At 63.2% G+C, this 22,638-nt stretch overlaps 2 protein-coding genes across 7 annotated transcripts in view; one reads left to right on the top strand and one right to left on the bottom strand.

Moving 5' to 3' along the window:
• The window catches only part of SORCS2 (sortilin related VPS10 domain containing receptor 2), a 28,020-nt gene extending 26,992 nt beyond the window's left edge, over positions 1–1,028 (top strand). For all 3 annotated transcript variants that reach the window (XM_060188512.1, XM_060188513.1, XM_060188514.1), the window contains one exon: positions 36–1,028. In XM_060188512.1, the coding sequence (XP_060044495.1) occupies positions 36–100 (65 nt within the window). In that variant the 3' untranslated portion in view covers positions 101–1,028. The remainder of the gene's footprint in view (positions 1–35) is intronic.
• A 1,325-nt stretch (positions 1,029–2,353) lies between these two features.
• The window catches only part of AFAP1 (actin filament associated protein 1), a 45,545-nt gene continuing 25,260 nt past the window's right edge, over positions 2,354–22,638 (bottom strand). For 2 of the 4 annotated variants that reach the window (XM_060188525.1, XM_060188526.1), the window contains exons 7-18: positions 21,958–22,044; positions 21,598–21,679; positions 18,592–18,738; positions 16,300–16,511; positions 13,515–13,660; positions 11,839–11,956; positions 7,951–8,100; positions 6,918–7,029; positions 6,347–6,511; positions 5,937–6,124; positions 4,916–5,080; positions 2,354–4,835 (exon numbers count right to left, since the gene is read on the bottom strand). In XM_060188525.1, coding sequence (XP_060044508.1) covers positions 4,809–4,835; positions 4,916–5,080; positions 5,937–6,124; positions 6,347–6,511; positions 6,918–7,029; positions 7,951–8,100; positions 11,839–11,956; positions 13,515–13,660; positions 16,300–16,511; positions 18,592–18,738; positions 21,598–21,679; positions 21,958–22,044 — 1,599 coding nt within the window. In that variant the 3' untranslated portion in view covers positions 2,354–4,808. The remainder of the gene's footprint in view (positions 4,836–4,915; positions 5,081–5,936; positions 6,125–6,346; positions 6,512–6,917; positions 7,030–7,950; positions 8,101–11,838; positions 11,957–13,514; positions 13,661–16,299; positions 16,512–18,591; positions 18,739–21,597; positions 21,680–21,957; positions 22,045–22,638) is intronic. The other 2 variants (XM_060188527.1, XM_007536803.3) reach the window with 2 other exon arrangements.

Below are 22,638 nucleotides of genomic sequence, written 5' to 3' on the forward strand. Positions count from 1 at the left end.
TCTGGCTTCGCTCACTGGGATGGTCTGTCTTCCAGCCAACCACTCGGGCGTGGTCCTAAGCATCAATTCCCGCGAGATGCACAGCTACCTGGTCAGCTGAGGCCCAGCACCCAGCACCCTGAGGGCGCAGACCGCCAGGCCGGGCCCCAGGACACCTGCAGAAGAGCCGCCTCCCGCCCGCCGTCCCCACACGGGGGTCAGATGCCCCTCATCCAGCTCCCTTCCTGGACGCCAGCCCACTCCAGCCCACCCCCGCCCTCTGGGCCCCGCTGAGGTGGGGTCTGGGGTCTCCCCAGGAATGCCTCCCAGGACTCCAGCCGTAGCTCTGCATCTCTCGCCCACGTGGGGAACCCCACTTCTGAAAACTGACCCCCAGACGGGCCGCCTCCCCACCTCCTGTCTGCGGCTCTCTGAAAACCTCCCTGGGTTTGCACCGGTGGGGGGCTATTTCTGGGGGCCATCTGGGCTGCGTAGTTAGAACGTGGGCCCTTGACAGCGGGATGGGGGGTGGGCGGGAGAGATGGGGCCCTCCCACAGCCGCCTTGCCCCCCGCCCCATGCTCACACCTCGAGATGTGACAGCACCCCCACCCTGTGGGCTCCAGCAAAGCCTGGGTGATAGACCCTGTCCCCTAGGGCAGGAGGGGGGACAGGAGGGGCCTCTCTGGAGCAGCCCGGCCCACGGGACCTCGGTCACAGTGGGGGCCAGACGCGGGGCTGTCACAAGGCCGGGTGGTGGGTCCCGTCCCCGCATGCCCACCCTTCACCTGGTGCCTGTCCCTCAGCAAACCCCCCCCCCGCCTGTGACAGCTTGGTCAGCCCTGGGGACCCGGCAGGGCAGGCCTCCTTCGGGGACAGCCCCCTGGCCGTCTTGTCTCTGGTGTGGCCGGGCCCACCCGTCGGGGACTCGAGGCTCTGGGCGGAGGGGTGGGGGTCCCCCCGCTGGCCCTGGGAGCTTGGGGTGCAGATGCCAACAGCCTTTCTTATGTTCCCTTTTTAATAACCAATAAACCGTTTGTGATGCTTTTAGCAGTGGGGCCGTGACCCCCCCAACGTCGCCCAGACCCACACTCAGCCCCCCGCGGGCACCTCAGAGCCACCTCAGTGGGGAGGGCCACCCAGGTGGGTACTGAGCTGCTGGACCGTCCCGGTGACAGCAGGGCGGGAGTCTGGGGGCGGCAACAGCGGCCCCACGCCGTCACTGAGCAGCACTGAGTCTGAGCACCCCGCCGGGAGCAGGGCTGAGGAGAGGAGAGGGCTACGGGAGGCGCCATGAGCCGCAGCAGCGCCGCAAGACGCAGGTCACACAGAGACCCTCCCCGCTGCAGGAACAGCCCTGCGTGTCCACAGCTCACAGAAAGGCCGCTGCGGCTCCGGGCCTCACACCCTCCGCCCATACAGTCTGAGCAGGCTGCTCCGCAGTGGCAGACGGAGTTCCTGCCGCTGGCCTGTTAGTCTTGTGTCACGTGTCTCTGTGTTTGGAATCAAGGGTAACAGCTGTGCCACAGAGCAGCCAGAAACCCTCCGGGGGAGAGCCAAGACGCTGTGGGGCAGACACTCGGTGGAATACTACTCAGCCAGTAAAAAGGATGGCTGGGTGGGGGGGCCGGGCAGTGGCACCCCAGTATGAGGACTCGGATTCGAGCTTCATGAGTGGTAGGGTGGGGCTGCAGGTGTCTCTCTCTCTTGCTCTATCAGATAGAAGGGGAAATATATAAAATGGGAAAATGGCCGCCAGGAGCGGTGGGTTCCAAGTGCCAGCAATGAGCTCAGCGACAACCTGGTGGCAATAGAAATAATCAAGAGGGGTGGGGGTAGACAGCACAGGGGTTCTGCAAAGAGCCTGTCGTGCCTGAGGCTCCAAGGTCCCAGGTTCAGTCCCCTGCACCACCACAGCCAGGGCTGAGCGGGGCTCTGGTGAATAAATAATAATAAATGACTTCCAACTATTCAAAGAAAACTAGGAGAATGAGTGGTGTCATTTGGGACAAAAGGGGGTGAACCGGAGGTGGTGAGGTGCAGGGCGCCTGCGGACACCAGTGGACTCGACAGGTGGGCTTCCCGGAACAGGCGCGGCCAGGGCGTCTCAGATCCGGACAGCTCTGTGGGTGCAAGGTGGGGGCCTCCAGCCCGAAGGCGTCTCCGGGACCAGCACCCCAGGGTGCCCCCTCCTGGACCGCGTGTCCACCCCGACCGGCAGGGGCGCCCCTCCTGCCCCCCACCCCAAGGCTGGTGCTTCTCTTGCTTCTGTGAAGTCCCACACGGCCCGGTGGACAGGCCATTGGGCAGCCTGGGTGCGAGGGCCCGAAGCCAAGTCCACCCGCTGACCCCCCCAACAGGAAACGGAGCCAGGCGGCAGGGGACGACTTTATTAGGGTGACACTCGGGTCGCGCCACGGACGCCCGTCAGCAGGAGGGAGGCCGGGGAGGGTCCCAGCCAGGTACAAGGAGCTGGAGGCTGGGGAGGGTCCCGGCGAGGTACGGGGAGCTGGAGGTCGGGGAGGGTCCCAGCCAGGTACAGGGAGCTGGAGGCTGGGGAGGGTCCCAGCCAGGTACAGGGAGCTGGAGGCTGGGGAGGGTCCCGGCCAGGTATGGGGAGCTGGAGGTCGGGGAGGGTCCCAGCCAGGTACAGGGAGCTGGAGGCTGGGGAGGGTCCCAGCCAGGTACAGGGAGCTGGAGGCTGGGGAGGGTCCCGGCCAGGTACAGGGAGCTGGAGGCTGGGGAGGGTCCCGGCCAGGTACGGGGAGCTGGAGGCTGGGGAGGGCCCGGCCAGGTACGGGGAGCTGGAGGCTGGGGAGGGTCCCGGCCAGGTACGGGGAGCTGGAGGCTGGGGAGGGTCCCGGCCAGGTACGGGGAGCTGGAGGCTGGGGAGGGTCCCGGCCAGGTACGGGGAGCTGGAGGCTGGGGAGGGTCCCGGCCAGGTACGGGGAGCTGGAGGCTGGGGAGGGTCCCGGCCAGGTCCCGGCCAGCTGGAGGCCGGGGAGCTGGTGCTTTTGTCACTGAGCTCAAGGCCGGGGTGGGGGGGGGGACAGTGTGACAGGGCCGTGGCTTCTCACTCCAAGAGCTGTTTCTGTCTCCTTTTACGAAGAAGTCAGGTGATCACACTCTGGGTGGGGAGACGGGGGCAGGGGGGCGTGGACTTGGGGTCCCACTCCCGATAGAAAACCGAGTACAAATAGTTTCTGTGTTAAAAAACAGGCGACACCTTTGGTCCCTAAGGATTCTGGTCGAGGGTCCCGCAGTGAAGGCAGATGACGGCAAGGGGAGGTTGGAGGGGTTCTTGGGGGGCTGGGGGGGTTCTGACGCATCTTCCCAGGGTGGGCCCAGCCTCCTGGGTGTGTGTGGGGGGGTCTTTCTCCAAGGGGGCGGGTGCCTGGGGCCGCGGTGCGGGGTGGGCGGCCTCACGCCCTGTGGCTGAGCTGTGACACTTGCTGTGATCTCGCAGGCTCTTCGTCTGACCCGAGCGGGATGGGAGCCTTTGGGTAAACTGAGGCAGGCCTGCGGGTGGCGGGGTGCGGCATGGCCCCTGGGGGAGGCTGATGTGGAGATCCAGGAGGGCCCCCAATTTCCCCGCTGTGGGTGGGCCCTGTCACGCGGCTGGGGGGGGGGTCTGCCGGCAAAGGCAGTGCTGGCCTCTTGTGGGAGTGGACGGACCGTTGCAAGCCTCGGCCCCGGTCACCACATCCCCTGGGAATCCACACAGCGTCCAGACAGGACTGGGGGGCTCAGACTATCTGCCCCCCCCCAAAAAAAACACCACTTTTCAAAAGGTGGCAAATTGACGGGGCTGTGGGCAGCCTGGGCCTTGGGGACAGACGGTGCCAGGTGAGCGGCCTGGAGGCTGGGGGACAGTCACCCTGGGGGGCGCCCTTCCGGAAGAGTTTTCCCCAAAGATCCAGCAAGACTCTGGCCACAGACTGGCCCCTGGGTCTGTCCCTGCTGCCTGGGAGGCCCCTCCTGGCTCAGCTGCCATCACAGCACGAGGGGGACACCAAGACCCTGTAACCCCGCCTGGAATGCAGTGGTCACGGCAAGGGCGACATCCAGGCTGTGAGCTGAGAACGTGGGGGGCTTCTCTCTCTCCTCCCTGGGGAGCCAGGCCTGGGGACAGAGGGGACACAGGTCCCGGGCGGAGGGTGGGGTGGGGGCTGTCTGTACAGATATAAATTAATTAATCTCTGGACATATACAAATAAATAACGCAGGAGGGCAGGGGCTGTCGGACCCCGGGGTGCGTCCCCTTGATGGCCATGGCCACGCAGAAGGGGGGTTGGGAGCGTCCCCTCAAGATGGGCTGGTGAGAGACCCAAGCCCCCCGCAACTCCAAGGGGCCATGCCGTGGCCTCACGGGACTGGACTTGGGGTGGTCCCCGCCCGAAGGCCTGGGTGGCCCCTGGAGTTGGGGGGCGCTGCTGGTCTGTGACTCGGGAAACAGCCCCAGGACCCCCCACGATCTGCGAGCCCGGGGGTGGGGGGGAAGGAGGCTCCCACAGCCTCTGCAGGGGGGTGACCAGGCGGGGACAGGCCAGGACACACAGTGGGGGGGGGTCCCCCAGGAAGCTGCTGACAGAAGCTTCTAGAATCCGGCCTTCCTGTTGAGCTCAGCTTCTCAGGCCTGGCCTGGGGGGGGGGCTGAGGGGTGCGGGAGGAGGGGGTGTCCCAGCTGCAGGGCTGGGGAGGGCACGGCACACAGCCGGGCCCCAGCACAGTGTGGGTCGGTGTGCCTCTGCTCACTCGGCCCTGGTCTGGGCTCCAAGGTCTGCAGCTGGGTCACTGTGTCCTGTGGGAGCCTGTGGGCCGCCGCCCGCCTTAGCTGGTGCTCTTCAGTTCCCATTCCTGGGGGAGACGGTCAGGCAGGGAGGGCTGCGGCCTCCCCCCACCTCAACCCCCACCCCCCCGGCTCCCCCAGCCCCTACCTTGGCTTTGCGCAGTACGTGGCCCCGGCAGGGGGAGCTGGTGGGCGCGGGGGGGCCCCGGCCGAGGGTGGCCGCACTGTTGACGGGCAGGGGGGCCTCCGCATCGCTGGTCTCACAGCTGGACAGTGGCGAGTTCTCCAGGGTGCGGTGCCGGCTGAGGGGGGACTGCAGGGCGCGGGCGCGGGGTGAGTGGGTGGGACACCAAGAGCCCACCTGCTCTGGCCACGTGCTCTGCTGCCCGCGCCCATAGGAAGAAATATTGGGGGGCCGGGCGGTATCAGCAGGGTGAGCACACGTGGTGAGAAGCGCAATGACCAGCGTAAGGATCCTGGTTCGAGCCCCCGGCTCCCCACCTGCAGGGGAGTCGCTTCCCAGGCGGTGAAGCAGGTCTGCAGGTGTCTGTCTTTCTCTCCCCCTCTCTGTCTTCCCCTCCTCTCTCCATGTCTCTCTGTCCTATCCAACAGCGACAGCAAGGGCAACAAAAGCAGGGGAGGGGGAGGAGCAGTGGATTCGTAGTGCAGGCACCAAGCCCCAGCGATAACCCTGCAGACAATAAAAAAGTGTGTTTTTTTTTTTTTTTCAAAAATGGGAGAACAGGGAATAGCGCAAGGGAGCCTGGGGCTCAAACCCACGGAGAGGACAGTGGAGCTGCGGTCTCTCCTCTCTCTCTGTGTCTCTTCTCTATCTGTCTCTCCTTTCTCTGTCTCTCCCCTTTCCTCTCTCTCTCCCCTCTTCTCTGCCTCTCTCTCCCCTCTGCCTGTCTCTTTCTTCTCTGTCTCTCACGAAGGCCTAGGAAGGGGAGGCTGTCCCCAGCATCTCTTCTGCCTGTCTCTTCTCTGTCTGTCTCTCTTCTCTGCTGTCTGTCTGTCTCTCACGAAGGCCTAGGGTGGGGAGGCCGGGTCTGTTCCCTGGGGCCGCACAGAGTAAGCAGAACCAGGCTGGGGACTGTGGGGCGCTCGCTCCCTGGAATGGGGAGAGACCCGCCTCGTCCTCCGCCCCCCACCCGCCCCGGGCCTCTCACCTGTGGGCTGCAGGCACCTGGCCGTGGCTCGATGGCCAGCCCCAGGGTGATGCCCCCTGCCAGCGCCTGGCGTAGGCTCTCCCGCACGCCCGTCAGCTCCAGCTCCAGGCTCACACGCTCAGCTTCCCGCTGCCGACATTCCTCTTCCAGCCGCCGCCACTGCTCCTCCAGCCCCGCGGGCCTCCTGCCTGCGGGCACAGCCGGCGGGACCCCACTGCCCACGGGCACGGCCGGCGGGACCCCACTGCCCACGACTATGGAGGTCAGAGCTGACCCGCAGGTCCCCCCCCCACTGGCCACAACCTCTGGGACTCAGCCCCAGCACTCTCTAGCCCAGAGGGGCAGAGCCACCCGGCCCCACTGCCCGCAGCCTCGGGGGTCTGGCTGGTGACCCCGCCCCCTGCACACACCCGCGCTCAGCTCCAGGGCCGCCCGCAGTTCCTGCCGTTCCTTCCGCAGCTGCGCCAGCCGTGCCCGCAGCGCCTCCTTCCGCCGCCCCAGTTCCTGCTCGAGGCCCTGCAGCCGCCGGGCGTCCGCCTCCACCCGGTTCTTGCCGTACTTGGACTGCTCGGCGTCTGCGGGCGGGAGACTCGGCTCAGGGTCCCCGCGGGGGCCTGCCGTCCCTCTGCTTATGCTGGGCAAAGAGCGAGAGACGGAGAGACATCACAGCAGGGGAGTCTCCCCCGGTGCTGCAGCGCCTTTCATGTGGTGCCAGAGTACCGACCTGAGTCACGGCCATGGGGAGGTGGGGGCCCTAGCAAGCAGACAAATGGACAGAGGGACAGGAAGACAGGCAGACAAACAGATGGATAAGCAGGCAGGCAGGCAGAGAGACAGGCAGGCAGGCAGACAAACTGACAAGAAGATAGGCAGGCAGAGGCGAACAGATGGACAAACAGGCAGACAGGCAGATGCAGACAGAGACAGATGGACAGGAAGACACACAGGCAGGCAGGCAGACACACAGACAGGCTGACTCACTGGAGGCCGTGCGCCTCATGCTGCCTGTGGGGGTCTCCGTCCGTGTCTGCTGTGCGCCTGGGGCTTTGCTGGGGGGCCCGTTGGTGGCCACCGGGGTCTTCTTCCCCTTCAGCTGTGGGACAGACACACACTCAGGACAAGCCAGGGACAAACACCAACTCTCTGCTCCCGTCTGACCCCCGGGAACCTCCCGGCCTGGCTCAGAAGCTTCCGGAAGGGCTGGGGTCAGTGCGTGTGTGTGTGTGTGTGTGTGTGTGGGGGGGGGGAGGTTTCTGGGGACACTGCTGCCTCAGGACCCCAGGACCCCACCAGGCCGGGACATGGTGGGTCCCTGAGGACAGCCGGGGGCCGCTGGGGGGCGTCTGGCGTGCAGGGACAGTGGGCCAGGGGCCAAGCAGCAGAGAAGCAGGGCAGAGACGGGAGGGAGGGAGGGAGAGGCCGTATCACTGAAGACAGAGACGCCGCATACACTCAGCCCTGGGGCTTGAGGCCTGCGCTCCACTGTCCCCGTCCCCACACGCTGCCCTTTGCCAGGGATGAGTGTCTCCACCTGTGTACGGCCTGGGTGGGCTCGAGGCCCCCTGCACATCAACAGTCGCCTCTCCCCCGTCTCCCCCGCTGTCTCTTTCTGCCTGGAAGGAGGGGAAGGTCCCACTGGGGGCCCCGGCCGGCCGAGAAAAACAGACCAGCTGGGGGGCAGGTGGTGGCGCACCTGGTTGGGTGCTCACGTTACGGAGCTCAAGGACCCGGGTTCGAGACCCCGCTCCCCCCCCTGCAGGGGGAAAACTTCACGAGCGGTGGAGCAGGGCTGTAGGTGTCTCTCTGTCTCTCCCTCTCTCTATATATCTCCCCTCCCCTCTCGATTTCTCTGTCTCTCTCCAATAAAAAAAACAAAAACAGCTGCTCTGGAATTTTCCAGAAAGCCGTGCGGCCCTAGGGCATCAGATTCTCCGGGCACCCCTCGCCCCAGCCTGGGACCCCCCCCTGGCTCCCCTGCAGAGCGATTAGCAGGCCGGAGAAGCGTGCGCTGTACCTGGGAGGTGTTAGTGGGCGGCTGGGAGGCGCGGGGCGGGACGCGGGCAAAGATTTGCGGCGGTGGCAAGTTATCGTAAAGCCCCTCGGCGGCACGGGGCACCTCCTCCCCCCGGCCCCCGCTCCCGGGGCGCTGGGCGGCCGTGTCCCACTGCAACACAGGCCGGGTTAGTGCGGGCGGGGGCCCCAGACACACAGACACACGCGCACTCTCGATCAGCTTCCCGGGGCAGAGGGCAGCACGCGGGCGGTGGGCCTGGGGACGCCAGCAAAGTCGCTGATTTTAGCCGTCTGGAATCACGGCGTCCCCAGGCTCTGAGTGCTTGCTTTTTGCCCCTCTCTCTCTCTCTGTCTCTCTGTCTCGATTTATTTACACAGACAGTTCTCTTCTGTCATCTTCGATATCTGTATTTATTTATCTATTTACTTATTGGATGGAGACAGACAGAAAATGGGAGGGGAGAGAGACAGAGAGACACCTGCAGCCCTGCTTCAGTGCTCATGAAGCTTCCCCCCTGCAGGCGGGGGAGCGGGGGCTTGAACCCGGGTCCTGGCATATGGCAGTGTGTGTATCTACCCCAGTGCCCCACCCCCATGCTCCTCTATTTCTTTTTTTTTAAGTTTTTTAAAAAATATTTATTAATTTTCCTTTTTGATGTCCTTGTTGTTGTAGTTATTATCGATGTCGTCGTTGTTGGCTAGGACAGAGAGACATGGAGAGAGGAGGGGAAGACAGAGAGGGGGAGAGAAAGACAGACACCTGCAGACCTGCTTCACCGCCTGTGAGGCGACTCCCCTGCAGGTGGGGAGCCGGGGGGCTCGATCCAGGATCCTTACACCGGTCCTTGTGCTTTGCGCCACCTGCGCTTAACCCGCTGCGCTACCGCCCGACTCCCCTTCTATTTTTTTATCTTTCTTTTTGCCTCCAGGCTGACTCCACTGTTCCAGCGAGCCTTTTAATGTTTTCCTCTTTTTCTTTCCCTCTTTTTGTTTTTCTGATAGAGACAGACAGAAATGAAGAAGGGAAGGGGGAGAGACACCTGCAGCCCTGCTCCACCGCCCATGAAGCTTCCCCCTGCAGGTGGAGGGCGGGAGCCTGAACCTGGGTCCTTGCGCACTCTACCCACCTGGCCCCCACCCCGGTGTTTTAAGTGTTGTCCAGTGACTGGCGCCGGGATCTCGGCAACTTGCGGAGGGAGGCAGAGCTGAGCCCAGAGCCGCAAGGATGGGTCCCCAGAAACCTGACCCCACAGCACAGACCCCAGGCTCCACGCCACTCCCTGAAGTTTTGAAGGTCTTAGTGAATGGCTTTGCATTCACCAAGAAAAACAAAACAAAACACCAGGAGCAGTATTACCTCAGGAGTTTTGCTTGTTTTTTCCCTGCTATTTTTGTGTCTCCAGCCACAGCCTTTGTGATTATAAATAGAGATGCCAGGGCTGGCGGGGGCGGTTCTCCGCCTTTCAAGTCTCTGGCAGGCAGCGGGTCTATTTTTAAGATGTCGGGCCGGCCCGTCTAAAAATAAGAGGCGGATGTCACGGCCGCCTGGTGACAGCCCCTCGGGGGCCTGTCCGGGGCAATTAGGCCGGTCTAGACCGTCATTTTCCCAAAATTCCCAAGGACCGGGTCACCGGGAGGCCTACGGGCGCAGGCAGAAGCCCCACACAAATTTTTAGATGGTGTGTGTGCCGACAGGCTCTCTCGGGCTGCGGGCTGCGTTCCCGGGGAACAGGGAGGGTGAGACGCCACAGAAGGCCGGGAGCCAGCCATGAACCCTGCTCGTGAAACAGCGCTGGGCCACAGTTCTGTCTAGCGGCAGGGCCCTGCAGGTGGGCGGGCAGGGAGGAAGCGTCCCAGGCAGGGGTGTCCAGTGCTCCCTGTGCCTGGCACACACACTAGGTGCCCGCTGGGTGTGCATGGCACCCTCCACGGTGGCCCCCTGGCGGCTGAGAGGAAGGCAAACTCACTGACTCCTGGCTGAATGTGGTTGATTCGCATGACAGCCCTGCTGGGTGACTGTGTTCTGGTGACTGACCTCATCCAGGTGGCTGACACTGTGTCCAGGTGACTGACCCCGTGTCCTGGTGACTGACCCCGTGTCCTGGTGACTGACCCCGTGTCCTGGTGTCTGACCCCGTGTCCTGGTGTCTGACCCCGTGTCCTGGTGGCTGACCCCGTGTCCTGGTGACTGACCCCGTGTCCTGGTGTCTGACCCCGTGTCCACGTGGCTGACCCCGTGTCCTGGTGGCTGACCCCGTGTTTGGTGACTGACCCCATGTCCTGGTGACTGACCCCGTGTCCTGGTGACTGACCCCGTGTCCATGTGGCTGACCCCGTGTCCATGTGGCTGACCCCGTGTCCTGGTGACTGACCCCGTGTCCTGGTGACTGACCCCGTGTCCTGGTGGCTGACCCCGTGTCCTGGTGGCTGACCCCGTGTCCTGGTGGCTGACCCCGTGTCCTGGTGACTGACCCCGTGTCCTCGTGTCTGACCCCGTGTCCTGGTGACTGACCCCGTGTCCTGGTGACTGACCCCGTGTCCTGGTGGCTGACCCCGTGTCCTGGTGGCTGACCCCGTGTCCTGGTGGCTGACCCCGTGTCCATGTGGCTGACCCCGTGTCCTGGTGACTGACCCCGTGTCCTGGTGACTGACCCCGTGTCCTGGTGTCTGACCCCGTGTCCTGGTGGCTGACCCCGTGTCCTGGTGACTGACCCCGTGTCCTGGTGACTGACCCCGTGTCCTGGTGTCTGACCCCGTGTCCTGGTGACTGACCCCGTGTCCTGGTGACTGACCCCGTGTCCTGGTGGCTGACCCCGTGTCCTGGTGGCTGACCCCGTGTCCTGGTGACTGACCCCGTGTCCTGGTGGCTGACCCCGTGTCCTGGTGGCTGACCCCGTGTCCTGGTGACTGACCCTGTGTCCTGGTGACTGACCCTGTGTCCTGGTGTCTGACCCCATCCAGGTGGCTGACCCCGCAGGGGTCAGGTGTCTGCAGGACTGTATGCCCACGTTCCCCCCCCCATGCTGCACTGGACACATTAGTCCCACCCACTGCTGGACACTCCCCATGTGAAAGAGGGAGGGAGGGAGGGAGGGAGGGCAGGGCAGGCAGGAGGGCAGATTAGGAAGGCTGGGGACTGCAGGGATGGAACTGCGGGGGGGGGGGGGAAGGGGCTGCGGGTGGGTGACCCGGTGCTTAGTGAAAAGACAGAGACAAAAGGCAGCTGTGCGGGTCTGACACAGGCACTTGGAAAACAAACAGAAAGCAAAATGAAAGGAGAGGGGCTGTCTCTCAGTGTCTCCCGGCCCAGGTTCCTCTGGGAGGCAGAGTGGGTACAGCCTCGTGGGGTGTCGGCCTGCAGCCCTGCCAGTCACACAACAAAATGCAGAGAAAAGGAGGGAGCAAGACAGGGTGCAGAGATGGAGGGAGGGGGGGAAAGGAGGCGGTGGTGGCGCGCCGGACTGGGCGCACACATCACCACGTGCGAGGACCTGGGTTCGAGCCCCCGCTCCCCACCTACCGGAGAGACAGCTCACACTGAAGCGGGGCTGCAGGTCTCTCCCTCTACCATCCGGCCCCCCTCCAAGTTTCCTCTGCACTATCCAATAAAGAAAGAAGAAAAGAGAAGGCAGAGACAGGGAGAGGAAGCAGGAGGGGAGGGAGGAGGAGGAAGAGGGAGGAGGAGGGGGAGGAGGGAGTCCAGGCCCCGCTGTGCTGGATTCAGGCAGGTTACGCCCGCCCCGTGGCGGCAGCCTTCTCTGCTCCTGGGGGGCTCATCCCCTGCCAGCCGGGCACAGTGGGGCCCTGCCACCTGCCCAGCCGGGGGTGGGGGGCTGAGAGCAGGCGGGAAGCCGGGACGGGGCCGGTCAGTCCCGCAAGGGACACTCACGGAGCCGTTGACGCAGGGGACGTCGTCGTAGTGCAGGGCTGCGCTGCTGGGGTGCGCGTAGCCGTTGGGGGCGCCTCCCAGGTAGGGGCTGGAGCACGTGCCGCGTCTGTTCATGAAGCTGCAGGAGACGGGCGTCAGGGCACGGGGCGCCCCCGACGGGACGGGGGTCCCGGCCCCAGGAGATAGATAGCTGGGTCCCTCGGCCTTCCGGGGGTCTCCACACGGCTGAGCCCCGAGTCCCGTCCGCAGGCCCCCAGGCTCCCGGGGCACCATCTCCCCGCTCCCCCACCCCGACATTGGACGACGCCTACACGCCCCAGTGTGACCCCACTTCCTCCCCACAGAGCCAGAACCCACAGGGTCACGGTGCCCCCCCCCCCGGGGGAGAGCCCCCCACCCCCTCCTGCCGGGGACCCCGGGGACAGGAGATGGGGAGTTGGGGGACGTCTGTCTGTCTGCTGAGCTGGGACCCCGATTCCTGAGCGAGGGAACTTGGGGTGAGGCTGCTCCCCACCCAAGCAGCCACTCCTGGACTCCACTGCCCTCTGCTGGCCTCCCCACAGGGCAGGGTCCCCACTGTCCCCAGACCAGCCTGTGGCCTCCGCTCTATGTGGACCTGGAGTGGGGGCGGGAGGGGACTGAGGCGGACCGCCAGTTCTGCCCCCGGCATGGCAGGGGGACTGAGAAGCACAAACTTGTCAGGAAGAAAAACAAAAGGGAAAGGGAAGAAAGCAAGCAGGGCCGGGCCGTGGTGGCGCACCGGGCTGAGCACACACGTTACACACAGCGCACAAGGACCTGGTTCCAGCCCCGGCCCCTCCTGCAGGGGGAAAACTCGGCGAGTGAAGTAGGGCTGCAGGCGTCTCTCTCTTCCTACCCTCTTGATTTCTGGCTGTCTCTAGCCAATAAAAAGATAATAAAGAAATTTTTTTTTGCCTCCAGGGTGATTGCTGGGGCTTGATGCCTTCATTACGAACCCCCCGCTCCTGGAGGCCATTGTTTCCCCTTTTGTTGCCCTTGTTGTTTTATGGTTGTTGTAGTTGTTATGGATGTCGTTGTTGTTGGACAGGACAGAGATACATGCAGAGAGGAGGGGAAGACAGAGAGGAGGAGAGAAAGACAGACACCTGCAGACCTGCTTCACCGCCTGGGAAGCGACTCCCCTGCAGGTGGGGAGCCGGGGGCTCGAACCGGGATCCTTCTGCCCGTCCTTGTGCTTTGCGCCACCTGCGCTTAACCCGCTGCGCCACCGCCCGACTCCCTTAGAGAAATTTTTTACTGTAACCAAAGCATCTCCTGGCTGAGTGCACATGTTACAGTGCGCAAGGACCCGGGTTCAAGCCCCCATCCCCACCTGCAGGGGAAAGTCTTGCCAGTGGTGAAGCAGGGCAGCAGGTCCCTCTCTGTCCCTCTCCCTCCCTGTCTGCCCCTTCCCTCTCGACTTCTGGCTGTCTCTATCCAATAAATATAGATAATAAAAATTAATAAGTGCATAAAAAACGGGGCCCAGAGAACGGGGGAGTCGGAAGCGAATAGCAGGCACGTGTGGACAGAGCTGCCGCGAACACCCTGCAGGCCCGGCTTCAGCCCTGGCGCCACATGGGGGCGCCGCGGGTGGCATGGGGGGAACTGCAGGGGTGGCGGAGGCTGCTGTGGTGCCCGCGAGAGAGGCTCACCAGAAGGTCTGCTTGGCGGTCTGGATGATGCTGGCCGACAGCTCGACGTCAATGTAATCGTAGTGCAGGGCCGCGGGGTCAGTGCTCGAGCCCGTCTCTGCCAGCAGGATCCCGATCCAGCGGCCCATGTCCTCAGAGGAGGTGGCCTGGGGGGCGCCGTGACCTCAGCCAGGAGGCGCCGGGTCCCCAAGGCCCTGGTGTCCCCAGGCCCCTGCTGTTCCTAAGCGCCCGGTGTCCCCAGGTCCCCTGTGGTGTCCCATGTCCCCAGGTCCCTAATGCCCCCTGCCCCATGTCCCCAGGTACCTAATGTCCACCTGTGTCCCCAGGTCCCTAATGTCCCCTGCCCCATGTCCCCAGGTCCCTAATGCCCCCTGCCTCATGTCCCCAGGTCCCTAATGCCCCTGCCCCATGTCCCCAGATACCTAATGTAACCCTGTGTCCCCAGGTCCCTAATGCCCCCTGACCCATGTCCCCAGGTATCTAATGTCCCCCTGTGTCCCCAGGTCCCTAATGCCCCCAGCCCCATGTCCCCAGGTCCCTAATGTCCCCCTGAGTCCCCAGGTCGCTAATGCCCCCTGCCCCATGTCCCCAGGTACCTAATGTCCCCATGTGTCCCCAGGTACCTAATGTCCCCTGCCCCATGTCCCCAGGTCCCTAATGCCCCCAGCCCCATGTCCCCAGGTCCCTAATGTCCCCCTGTATCCCCAGGTCCCTAATGCCCCCTGCCCCATGTCCCCAGGTCCCTAATATGGCCCTATGTCCCTAGGTCCTTAATGTTCCCTGCCCCATGTCCCCAGGTCCCTAATATCCCCTAATGTCCCGTGTCCCCAGGTCCCTAATGCCCCCTGCCCCATGACCCTAATGTCCCCTGTCCCCAGGTCCCTAATGACCCCTGCCCCATGTCCCCAGGTACCTAATGTCCCAGGCCCCATGTCCACAGGTCCCTAATGCCCTCTGTCCCAAGTCACCAGGACCATAATATGCCCCTGTCCACAGATCCCTAATGTCCCCTGTCACATGTCCCCAGGTACCTAATGTCCCGGGCCCCGTGTCCAAAGGTCCCTAATGTCCCCTGCCCCATGTCCCCAGATCCCTAATGCCCCTGCCCCATGTCCCCAGGACACTAATGTCCCCAGTCCCCAGGTCCCTAATGCCCCCTGTCCCCAGGTCCCTAATACCCCCTGGCCCCAGGTCCCTAATGCCACCTTCCCCATGTCCCCAGGTCCCTAATGCCCCCTGCCCCATATCCCCAGGTCCCTATTGTCCCCTGCCCCATGACCCCAGGTCCCTAATTTCCCCTCTCCCCAAGTCCCTAATGTCCCCTTTGTCCCCAGGTCCCTAATGCCCCCTGCACCATGTCCCCAGGACCCTAATGTCCCCTGTACCCAGGACCCTAATGTCGCCTACCCCATGTCCCCAGAACCCTAATGTCCCCTGTCCCCAGGACCCTAATGTCCCCTGCCCCATGTCCCCAGGTCCCTAATGTCCCCCTGTGTCCCCAGGTACCTAATGCCACCTGCCCCATGTCCCCAGGTCCCTAATGTCCCCCTATGTTCCCAGGTCCCTAATGTCCCCTGCCCCATGTCCCCAGGTGCCTAATGTCCCCTAATGCTGCCTGTGTCCCCAGGACCCTAATGTCCCCTGTCCCCAGGTCCCGAATGACCCCTGCCCCATGTCCCCAGGTCCCTAATGCTCCCAGCGCCATATACGCAGGTCCCTAATGTCCCGTGCCCCATGTCCCCAGGTCCCTAATGTCCCCTGTCCCCAGGTCCCTAATGTCCCGTGTCCCCAGGTCCCTAATGCCCCCTGCCCCATGTCCCCAGGACCCTAATGTCCCCTGTCCCCAGAGCCCTAATGACCCCTACCCCATGTCCCCAGGACCCTAATGTCCCCTGACCCATGTCCCCAGGTCCATAATGTCCACGGCCCCGTGTCCACAGGTCCCTAATGCCCCCTGCCCCATGTCCCCAGGTCCCTAATGCCCCCTGCCACATGTCCCCAGGTCCCTAATGTCCTCTACCCATGTCCCCAGGTCCCTAATGTCCCCGGTGTTGCCAGGTCCCTAATGTCCCCTGTGTCCCCATGTCCCCTGCCCCATATCCCCAGGTCCCTAATGTCCCCTGTGTCCCCAGGTCCCTAATGCCCCCTGTGTCACCAGGTCCCTAATGCCTCCTGTGTCACCAGGCCCCTAATGTCCCCTGTGTCCCCAGGTCCCTAATGCCCCCTGTGTCACCAGGTCCCTAATGCCCCCTGTGTCACCAGGTCCCTAATGTCCCCTGTGTCCCCAGGTCCCTAATGCCCCGTGTCCCCAGGTCCCAAATGTCCCATGTCCTCAGGTCCCTAATGCCCCCTGTGTCCCCAGGTCCCTAATGTCCCCTGTGTCCCCAGGTCCCTAATGCCCCCTGTGTCCCCAGGTCCCTAATGCCCCCTGTGTCCCCAGGTCCCTAATGCCCTGTGTCCCCAGGTCCCTAATGTCCCCTGCCCCATGTCCCCAGGTCCCTAATGTCCCCTGTCCTCAGGACCCTAATATCCCGAGTCCCCAGGTCCCTAATGCCCCCTGTGTCCCCAGGTCCCTAATGTCCCCTGCCCCATGTCCCCAGGACCCTAATGTCCCCTGCCCTTGTGTCCCCAGCTCCCCATGTCCCTGAGTCCTCACGTCCTGATGTCCCCCACCCCTGGGTCCCCACCACGTGTCCCATCCCCCCGTGACCTCTGCACCCCCCCTCTACCCCCTGCACCCCCATGTCCCCCGTCCCCCCCGCGTACCCCACCCCCAGTCCCGCACCTCCAGCACGGCCACCTCCTGGCCATGGCGCAGCAGGCGGAAGGTGAGGGGGTGGCGGGCGTCCAGCCCGGGGGCGACCTCGCAGCCGCGCAGAGGGATGGACACCACGTGTGTCCGGGGGTCTGCGCGCTCCCTGTGCAGCAGCAGCTTGTGGTCACGCACGCGGCACCAGCGCTCACGCCAGCGGCTACTGGTCAGCACGTTGAGGTAGCCTGTGGGGGCAGGCAGGGGCTGAGGAGGCTGAGGGGGGACGGGGGACTGGGAGGCCGGGGGGTGGGGTGGGGGGCTGAGGAGGCTGATGGGGACAGGGGTGGGGAATGGGGGTGGGGGGCTGAGGAGGCTGAGGGGGTGGGGGACGGGGGACTGGGGACGGGGCTGTGATGGGACAGGGATGAGGAGACACATGGGGACAAAGGGACAGGCCAGGGGACAGGACACGTGGCCGCGTGGGGAGGAGGAGGGGATAGGATGGTGACCTGGTGACACGGAGAGCCGTCGGTGGGAGGGGGTGGCACAGTGCCACGCGGCCCCAAGGTGACACTAGGCCAACCTCCTCACACTTTGGGGTGACGGAGGGCAGACAGACCCCACAGCACTACCCCTCCTCCCATGGAGCTCCCCAGGGCGGCCCAGTGTTGTCCCACGTGGTGCCGGGGTTCGAGCCCGGAGTCTGGCGGAGCAGGTGCACCCTCTCCCTGCCCGGGCATCTCAGGGGGTGGCTGTGTCCCCTGGCAGCTCCCACAGTGGATCTGCTGAGAGGAGGGACCCTGGGATCCGGGAGGGGGGCCACTGCTGACCTCTGACCCCGACTCCCGTCCCCAGGCAGACCTCAGCACCCCCACCGGGGGACCCCACAAGCACCACCCTGCCCCACAGTGGCCCCTGGCTGCCAAGGGGCGGGGGGCAGTGAGGCCCTAGGTTCGAGGCCAGGCACCACCTGAGTGCACCACAGACGGAGGGGGGAGCTCTGTGGACGGCGGGGCAGGACTGTGGCGGCTCTGAGCACAGACTGAAGACACACATGTGAAGCCCAGGCCCCTTCCTTCCCAGGCGCAGAGAAAGGGGGAGGCGAGGGGCCGCTGTGCCAGGTGTGTGATCCAGGTCCACGTCCCCTGTGCTCTGGAATGTCTCTCCCTCTCTCTGTCTCTGTAAAGATCAGCTGGGGGGCAGGTGGCGCGCCTGGTTGTGCGCACACATCACTACGGCAAGGACCCGGGTTCAGGGCCCCGGTCCCCACCTGCAGGGGGAGGCTTCATGAGCAGAGAGCAGGGCTGCAGATGTCTCTCTGTCTCTCTCCCTCTGTCTCCCCCTCCTCTCTCAGTTTCTCTCTGTTCTGTTCAATGAAATGGAAACAGTGGCCACCAGGAGCAGTGGGTTCATAGTGTCGACACCGAGCCCCAGAGAGGAGAGAGGGATGGAGGGAGAGAGAGAGAGAGAGAGAGAGAGAGAGATCAGCCTGAGGACCGGGTGGTGGCGCACCTGGTTGAGCGCTCACATCACAGGGCACAAGGACCCGGGTTCAAGCCCCTGGTCCCCACCTGCAGGGGGGAAGCTTCACAAGTGGTGGAGCAGGGCTGCAGGGGTCTCTCTGTCTCTCCTCCCTTCTCAATTTCCCTCTGTCCTTTTAGATAAAATAGAAAGAAAAATTAAACAGGAGAAATGGCCTCCAGGAGCAGTGGACTGGTAATGCCGGCGGCACCGAGCCGCCGCGACAACCCTGGAGGGGAAAAAAAAGAAAGGAGAGAGAGAGAGAGGATCCTGAGGGCTGGGCGGTGGCCTGCTGGGTAGAGCACATAGGACAGCGCACAAGGAGCCGGGTTCGAGTCCCTGGTCCCCACCTGCAGGGGGACAAGCGGTGTAGCAGGGCTGCAGGGGTCTCTGTCTCTGTCTCCCTTCTCCGTTTCTCTCTGTCCTGCCACTAGTGGAGTCCGGAGCGGGATCCCAGGGGTGACCGACAACCCACACAGAGTGGCTCCCTCCCTCCAGCCCTGAGGCCCGTCTCTCCCGTCTCCCCTCAAGAGACACCGGAGTGGGGACTCCATGCAGGCCTCTGGGGTCGCCCTTGAGGACACGCTCTTGAATCCCGGATGCTGCCCGTCGCACGTCGGACCCGGGCAGCCGCGGGGTCGGTTCCCGGCTGGGCCAGCCACGCCGACCGGGTTCCAGGTCCCGGGACGGGGCCTCCCGGCAGCTGCGAGTCTCCGTGCGCTGGCTACAGTGGCGCCGCCCCCACCTCCGCCCGGTGGGGTCTGGGGTCTGGGGTCCGGGCGGGGGTCTCAGGGGCTGTCTCACCACAGGTGGGCACGTCCTCCTCGGCCGACGACGTCTGCTCCTCCGACGGCTTCTTCTTGCTGAGCCCCATGATCTGCGTGATCTTCCTGCCCGGGGCCTTGGCCGCTGCCGCCTTGGGGTCCGCCTTGGGGTTCTTCTTCCTCTTCACTGTGGGGACGGCAGGGCTGACCCTCAGCACAGGGGGGGGCGCTGACCCACGGTCACATGGGACATGGTGGGGTCCCTATGGGTGGCCGGGGGAGCTGCCTGGCGGGGAGGGAGTGGACGGGGACAGGGAGGGGGACAGGGATGGGGACACAGAGGGGACAGGGACATGAAGGGGACAGGAGCAGGGGCATAGAGGGGACAGGGACCGGGACAAGGACGGCAGCTCAGAGCTTCCCTCGGCGCCCTGGAGCCTCCCAAGTGGTGCTGAGGCTCACACCACACTGCTCTCAAATGCCCACAGGCCAGGGAGGCAACTCACCTGAGGCAACACACACATCGCCCGAGTGAGGCCTTGGGTTCGAGCCCCAGCTCTGCTGGAAGCCGCGTGTGACTTCTGTCTCTGAGCGTGTGACCTCTGTCTCTGAGCGTGTGACCTCTGTCTCTGAGCATGTGACCTCTGTCTCTGAGCGTGTGACCTCTGTCTCTGAGCGTCCCCGCTGCTCTCTGAGGGGCCGGGGGTGGGCGGCCGCCGCAGGCCGTCACACACACTCACACACGCACACACAGACGCCCTGGGCTCATGGCCCAGTGCCCCACAAACAACGAGCAAATGGTGGGAAATGTTAAAACTGTCAAGATTCCCAGAGCCCTGGCTGACAGTGGTGCTGAGGGTGGGACCTGGGGCCTGGGAGACGCAGGCACGAGGGTCTCTTTGTAGAGCCCTGTGCTGTCTCTCCAGTCCCATCATCATCATCACCATCACCATCATCACCATCATCACCATCACCACCACCACCACCACCACCACCACCACCACCACCACCACCACCATCACCATCACCATCACCACCACCACCACCACCACCACCACCACCACCACCATCACCATCACTATCACCACCACCATCACCATCATCATCACCATCACCACCATCACCATCAACACCATCAACACCATCACCACCATGATAACCATCATCATCATCACCATCATCATCACCATCACCACCATCACCATCACCACCATCATCACCATCATCATCATCATCACCACCATCACCATCACCACCACCACCACCACCACCATCACCACCACCACCACCATCACCATCACCATCACTATCACCACCACCATCACCATCATCATCACCATCACCACCATCACCATCAACACCATCAACACCATCACCACCATGATAACCATCATCATCATCACCATCATCATCACCATCACCACCATCATCACCACCATCACCATCACCATCACCATCACCACCATCATCATCACCATCACCACCATCACCATCATCATCACCATCACCACCATCATCACCATCATCACCATCACCACCATCATCACCACCATCATCATCACCATCACCACCATCACCATCATCATCACCATCATCATCACCATCATCATCACCATCATCATCACCACTATCATCACTATCACCACCACCATCACCACCACCACCACCACCACCATCATCATCATCACCACCACCACCATCATCACCACCATCACCACCATCATCACCATCATCATCACCATCATCATCACCATCTGTTGGGTAGTATGCCACCTCCCCCTGGCTTCTGCTTAACCATATGCCTATACAGGGATTTACTGATCCCATTCAAAGCTTTGGTCTATTTACATAAATCACTTTTACATTTACATAAAGCACTCCCTCCAGGGCATTGGAGGTTCCGTGATAGGATTCTCGCCTGTTCTGCCCCCTCCTTGTCACACTCTGATTTTCACCAGTCACTTTTCTCTCCACCCTCTCTATGTCACATCCTGTTTCCACCCTACTTGGAGAGTATAAGAACAGCTGCTCTTCTGATTAAAGACACTTGGAAATTGCTTTCCGGCTCCGAGAGTTCCAGAGTGTATCTCCTGCGGAAGTTAGTGCGGCACGAGTTCCTGATCCCTCTCCCACGCAGCAGCCTAGATCGGCTCCAGTTGAGTTCTCTCCAAGCCAGAGAGAACTAGCTCGGGAAGAAGTACCCTCAGGCTATCCCAGCAACCATCATCACCATCATCATCACCATCATCACCATCATCATCACTATCTACATCATCACCACCATCACCACCACCACCACCATCATCACCACCATCATCACCATCACCACCACCATCACCATCACTACCACCATCACCATCATCATCACCACCATCACCACCACCACCATCACCACGAGGAGGGCGAGGAGGGCGGCGGCCGGGCGGCCCTGGCACCAAGCCGGGCCAGCTGTGGGGTGCGGGTGGCTCTCTGCCGGCTCTGGGGACTGGGGACGGGATGAGGAGGGACGGGGCCTCCACCCAGGCCGCCCACACCCGCCCTCCATGACTGTCACCCGGCGGGAGGCACCTCACGGGACAGTGCGGGGGGGGGGGGGGGCGGGGGCGCTCTTTCTTGACAACAGTTTCTGCAAAGATGGGCAGACGGCACAGGGTCTGCAAAGCCTCTCCTGCCTGAGGCTCCGAGGCCCCGGGTTCAACCCCCAGCCCCACCAGCCAGAGCTCAGCAGGGCTCTGGGGAAACAACAACAACAAACAATAATAATTCTGCAAAGACACTCTCCTGCCTGAGGCTCCAAGTTCAACCCCCAGCCCCACCAGCCAGAGCTCAGCATGGCTCTGGGGAAACAACAACAACAACAACAATAATAATAATTCTGCAAAGACACTCTCCTGCCTGAGGCTCCGAGGCCCCACCAGCCAGAGCTCAGCGGGTTTCCGAAAATAACAACACTCCCCACACACAAAGTAGCATCCTCATCTTAAAGGCGCAGGGCAGGGGCTGAGCTGGGTGGGGGTTCCGGCGGCCGGGGGCGCCCAGGTCTCACCTTGCCCCTTCCCGTTGCAGGCGGTCAGTCCGTTCTCCGGGGCGCCCTCCCCGTCAGAGCTGGGTCTCTCGGAGGACAGCTTCTGGGGGGGACGGGGGGCTGGTCATTCTCAGGGACTCGGGCAGGGTGCTGGGGCGGGAGACAGCACAGCACCAGGGTGCAGGCCTTGCGAGCTTGCTGTTCCTCTCTTAAAACAGACCAGGAGGGCCGGGGAGACAGCTCACCGGGCAGTGTGCCACCCTGCGGGCGGCACCCAGGGGCGAGACCCCCCAGGAGGAAGCCGCAGGCGGGTGTGGCCCCCAGGCCGGGCTCCCCAGGCCGTCCCCACACCCTGGGCCCCAATGCGGGAGGGGTCCTCACCTTCTCCAGTTCCGTCTTGTGCACCGGGGGGCTGGAGGGCGGGGGGCACTCGGGGTCCGGGGGGCTGCTGCACACCTCCCTGATGACCTGCAGGGGCGGGGGCGGGGGCGGTGCTGAGCCCACTGGGCAGCCAGCCCCAGGATGAGCGAGCGAAGGGAGGGGGCAGAGGAGGTGGGAGGAGGGCACCCCAAGGTGAGTCCCATCACACCAGGGGCTTCCTTCTGCACTCACTCACTCATTCACTCACTCACTCATTCACTCACTCATTCAAACCCTCACTCACTCATTCACTCACTCATTCACTCACTCACTCATTCAAACCCTCACTCATTCACTCATTCATTCACTCATTCACTCGTTCACTCATTCTCTCACTCATTCACTCACTCACTCATTCACTCACTCACTCACTCATTCCCTCACTCACTCATTCACTCATTCAAACCCTCACTCACTCATTCACTCATTCACTCACTCACTCATTCATTCATTCACTCACCCACTCACTCATTCATTCTCTCACTCATTCACTCACTCACTAATTCACTCACTCACTCACTCACTCATTCACTCACTCCTTCATTCACTCACTTACTCACTCACTCACTCACCATTCACCCAGTCATCCACTAAAGTCAGACTGTCTCCCTTGTCCGTCCACCCATCCACCCTGCGGCTGTG

The sequence above is a fragment of the Erinaceus europaeus genome, chromosome 3 (assembly GCF_950295315.1).
Source record: "Erinaceus europaeus chromosome 3, mEriEur2.1, whole genome shotgun sequence".
In the NCBI taxonomy this organism is placed as follows: Eukaryota; Metazoa; Chordata; class Mammalia; order Eulipotyphla; family Erinaceidae; genus Erinaceus; species Erinaceus europaeus.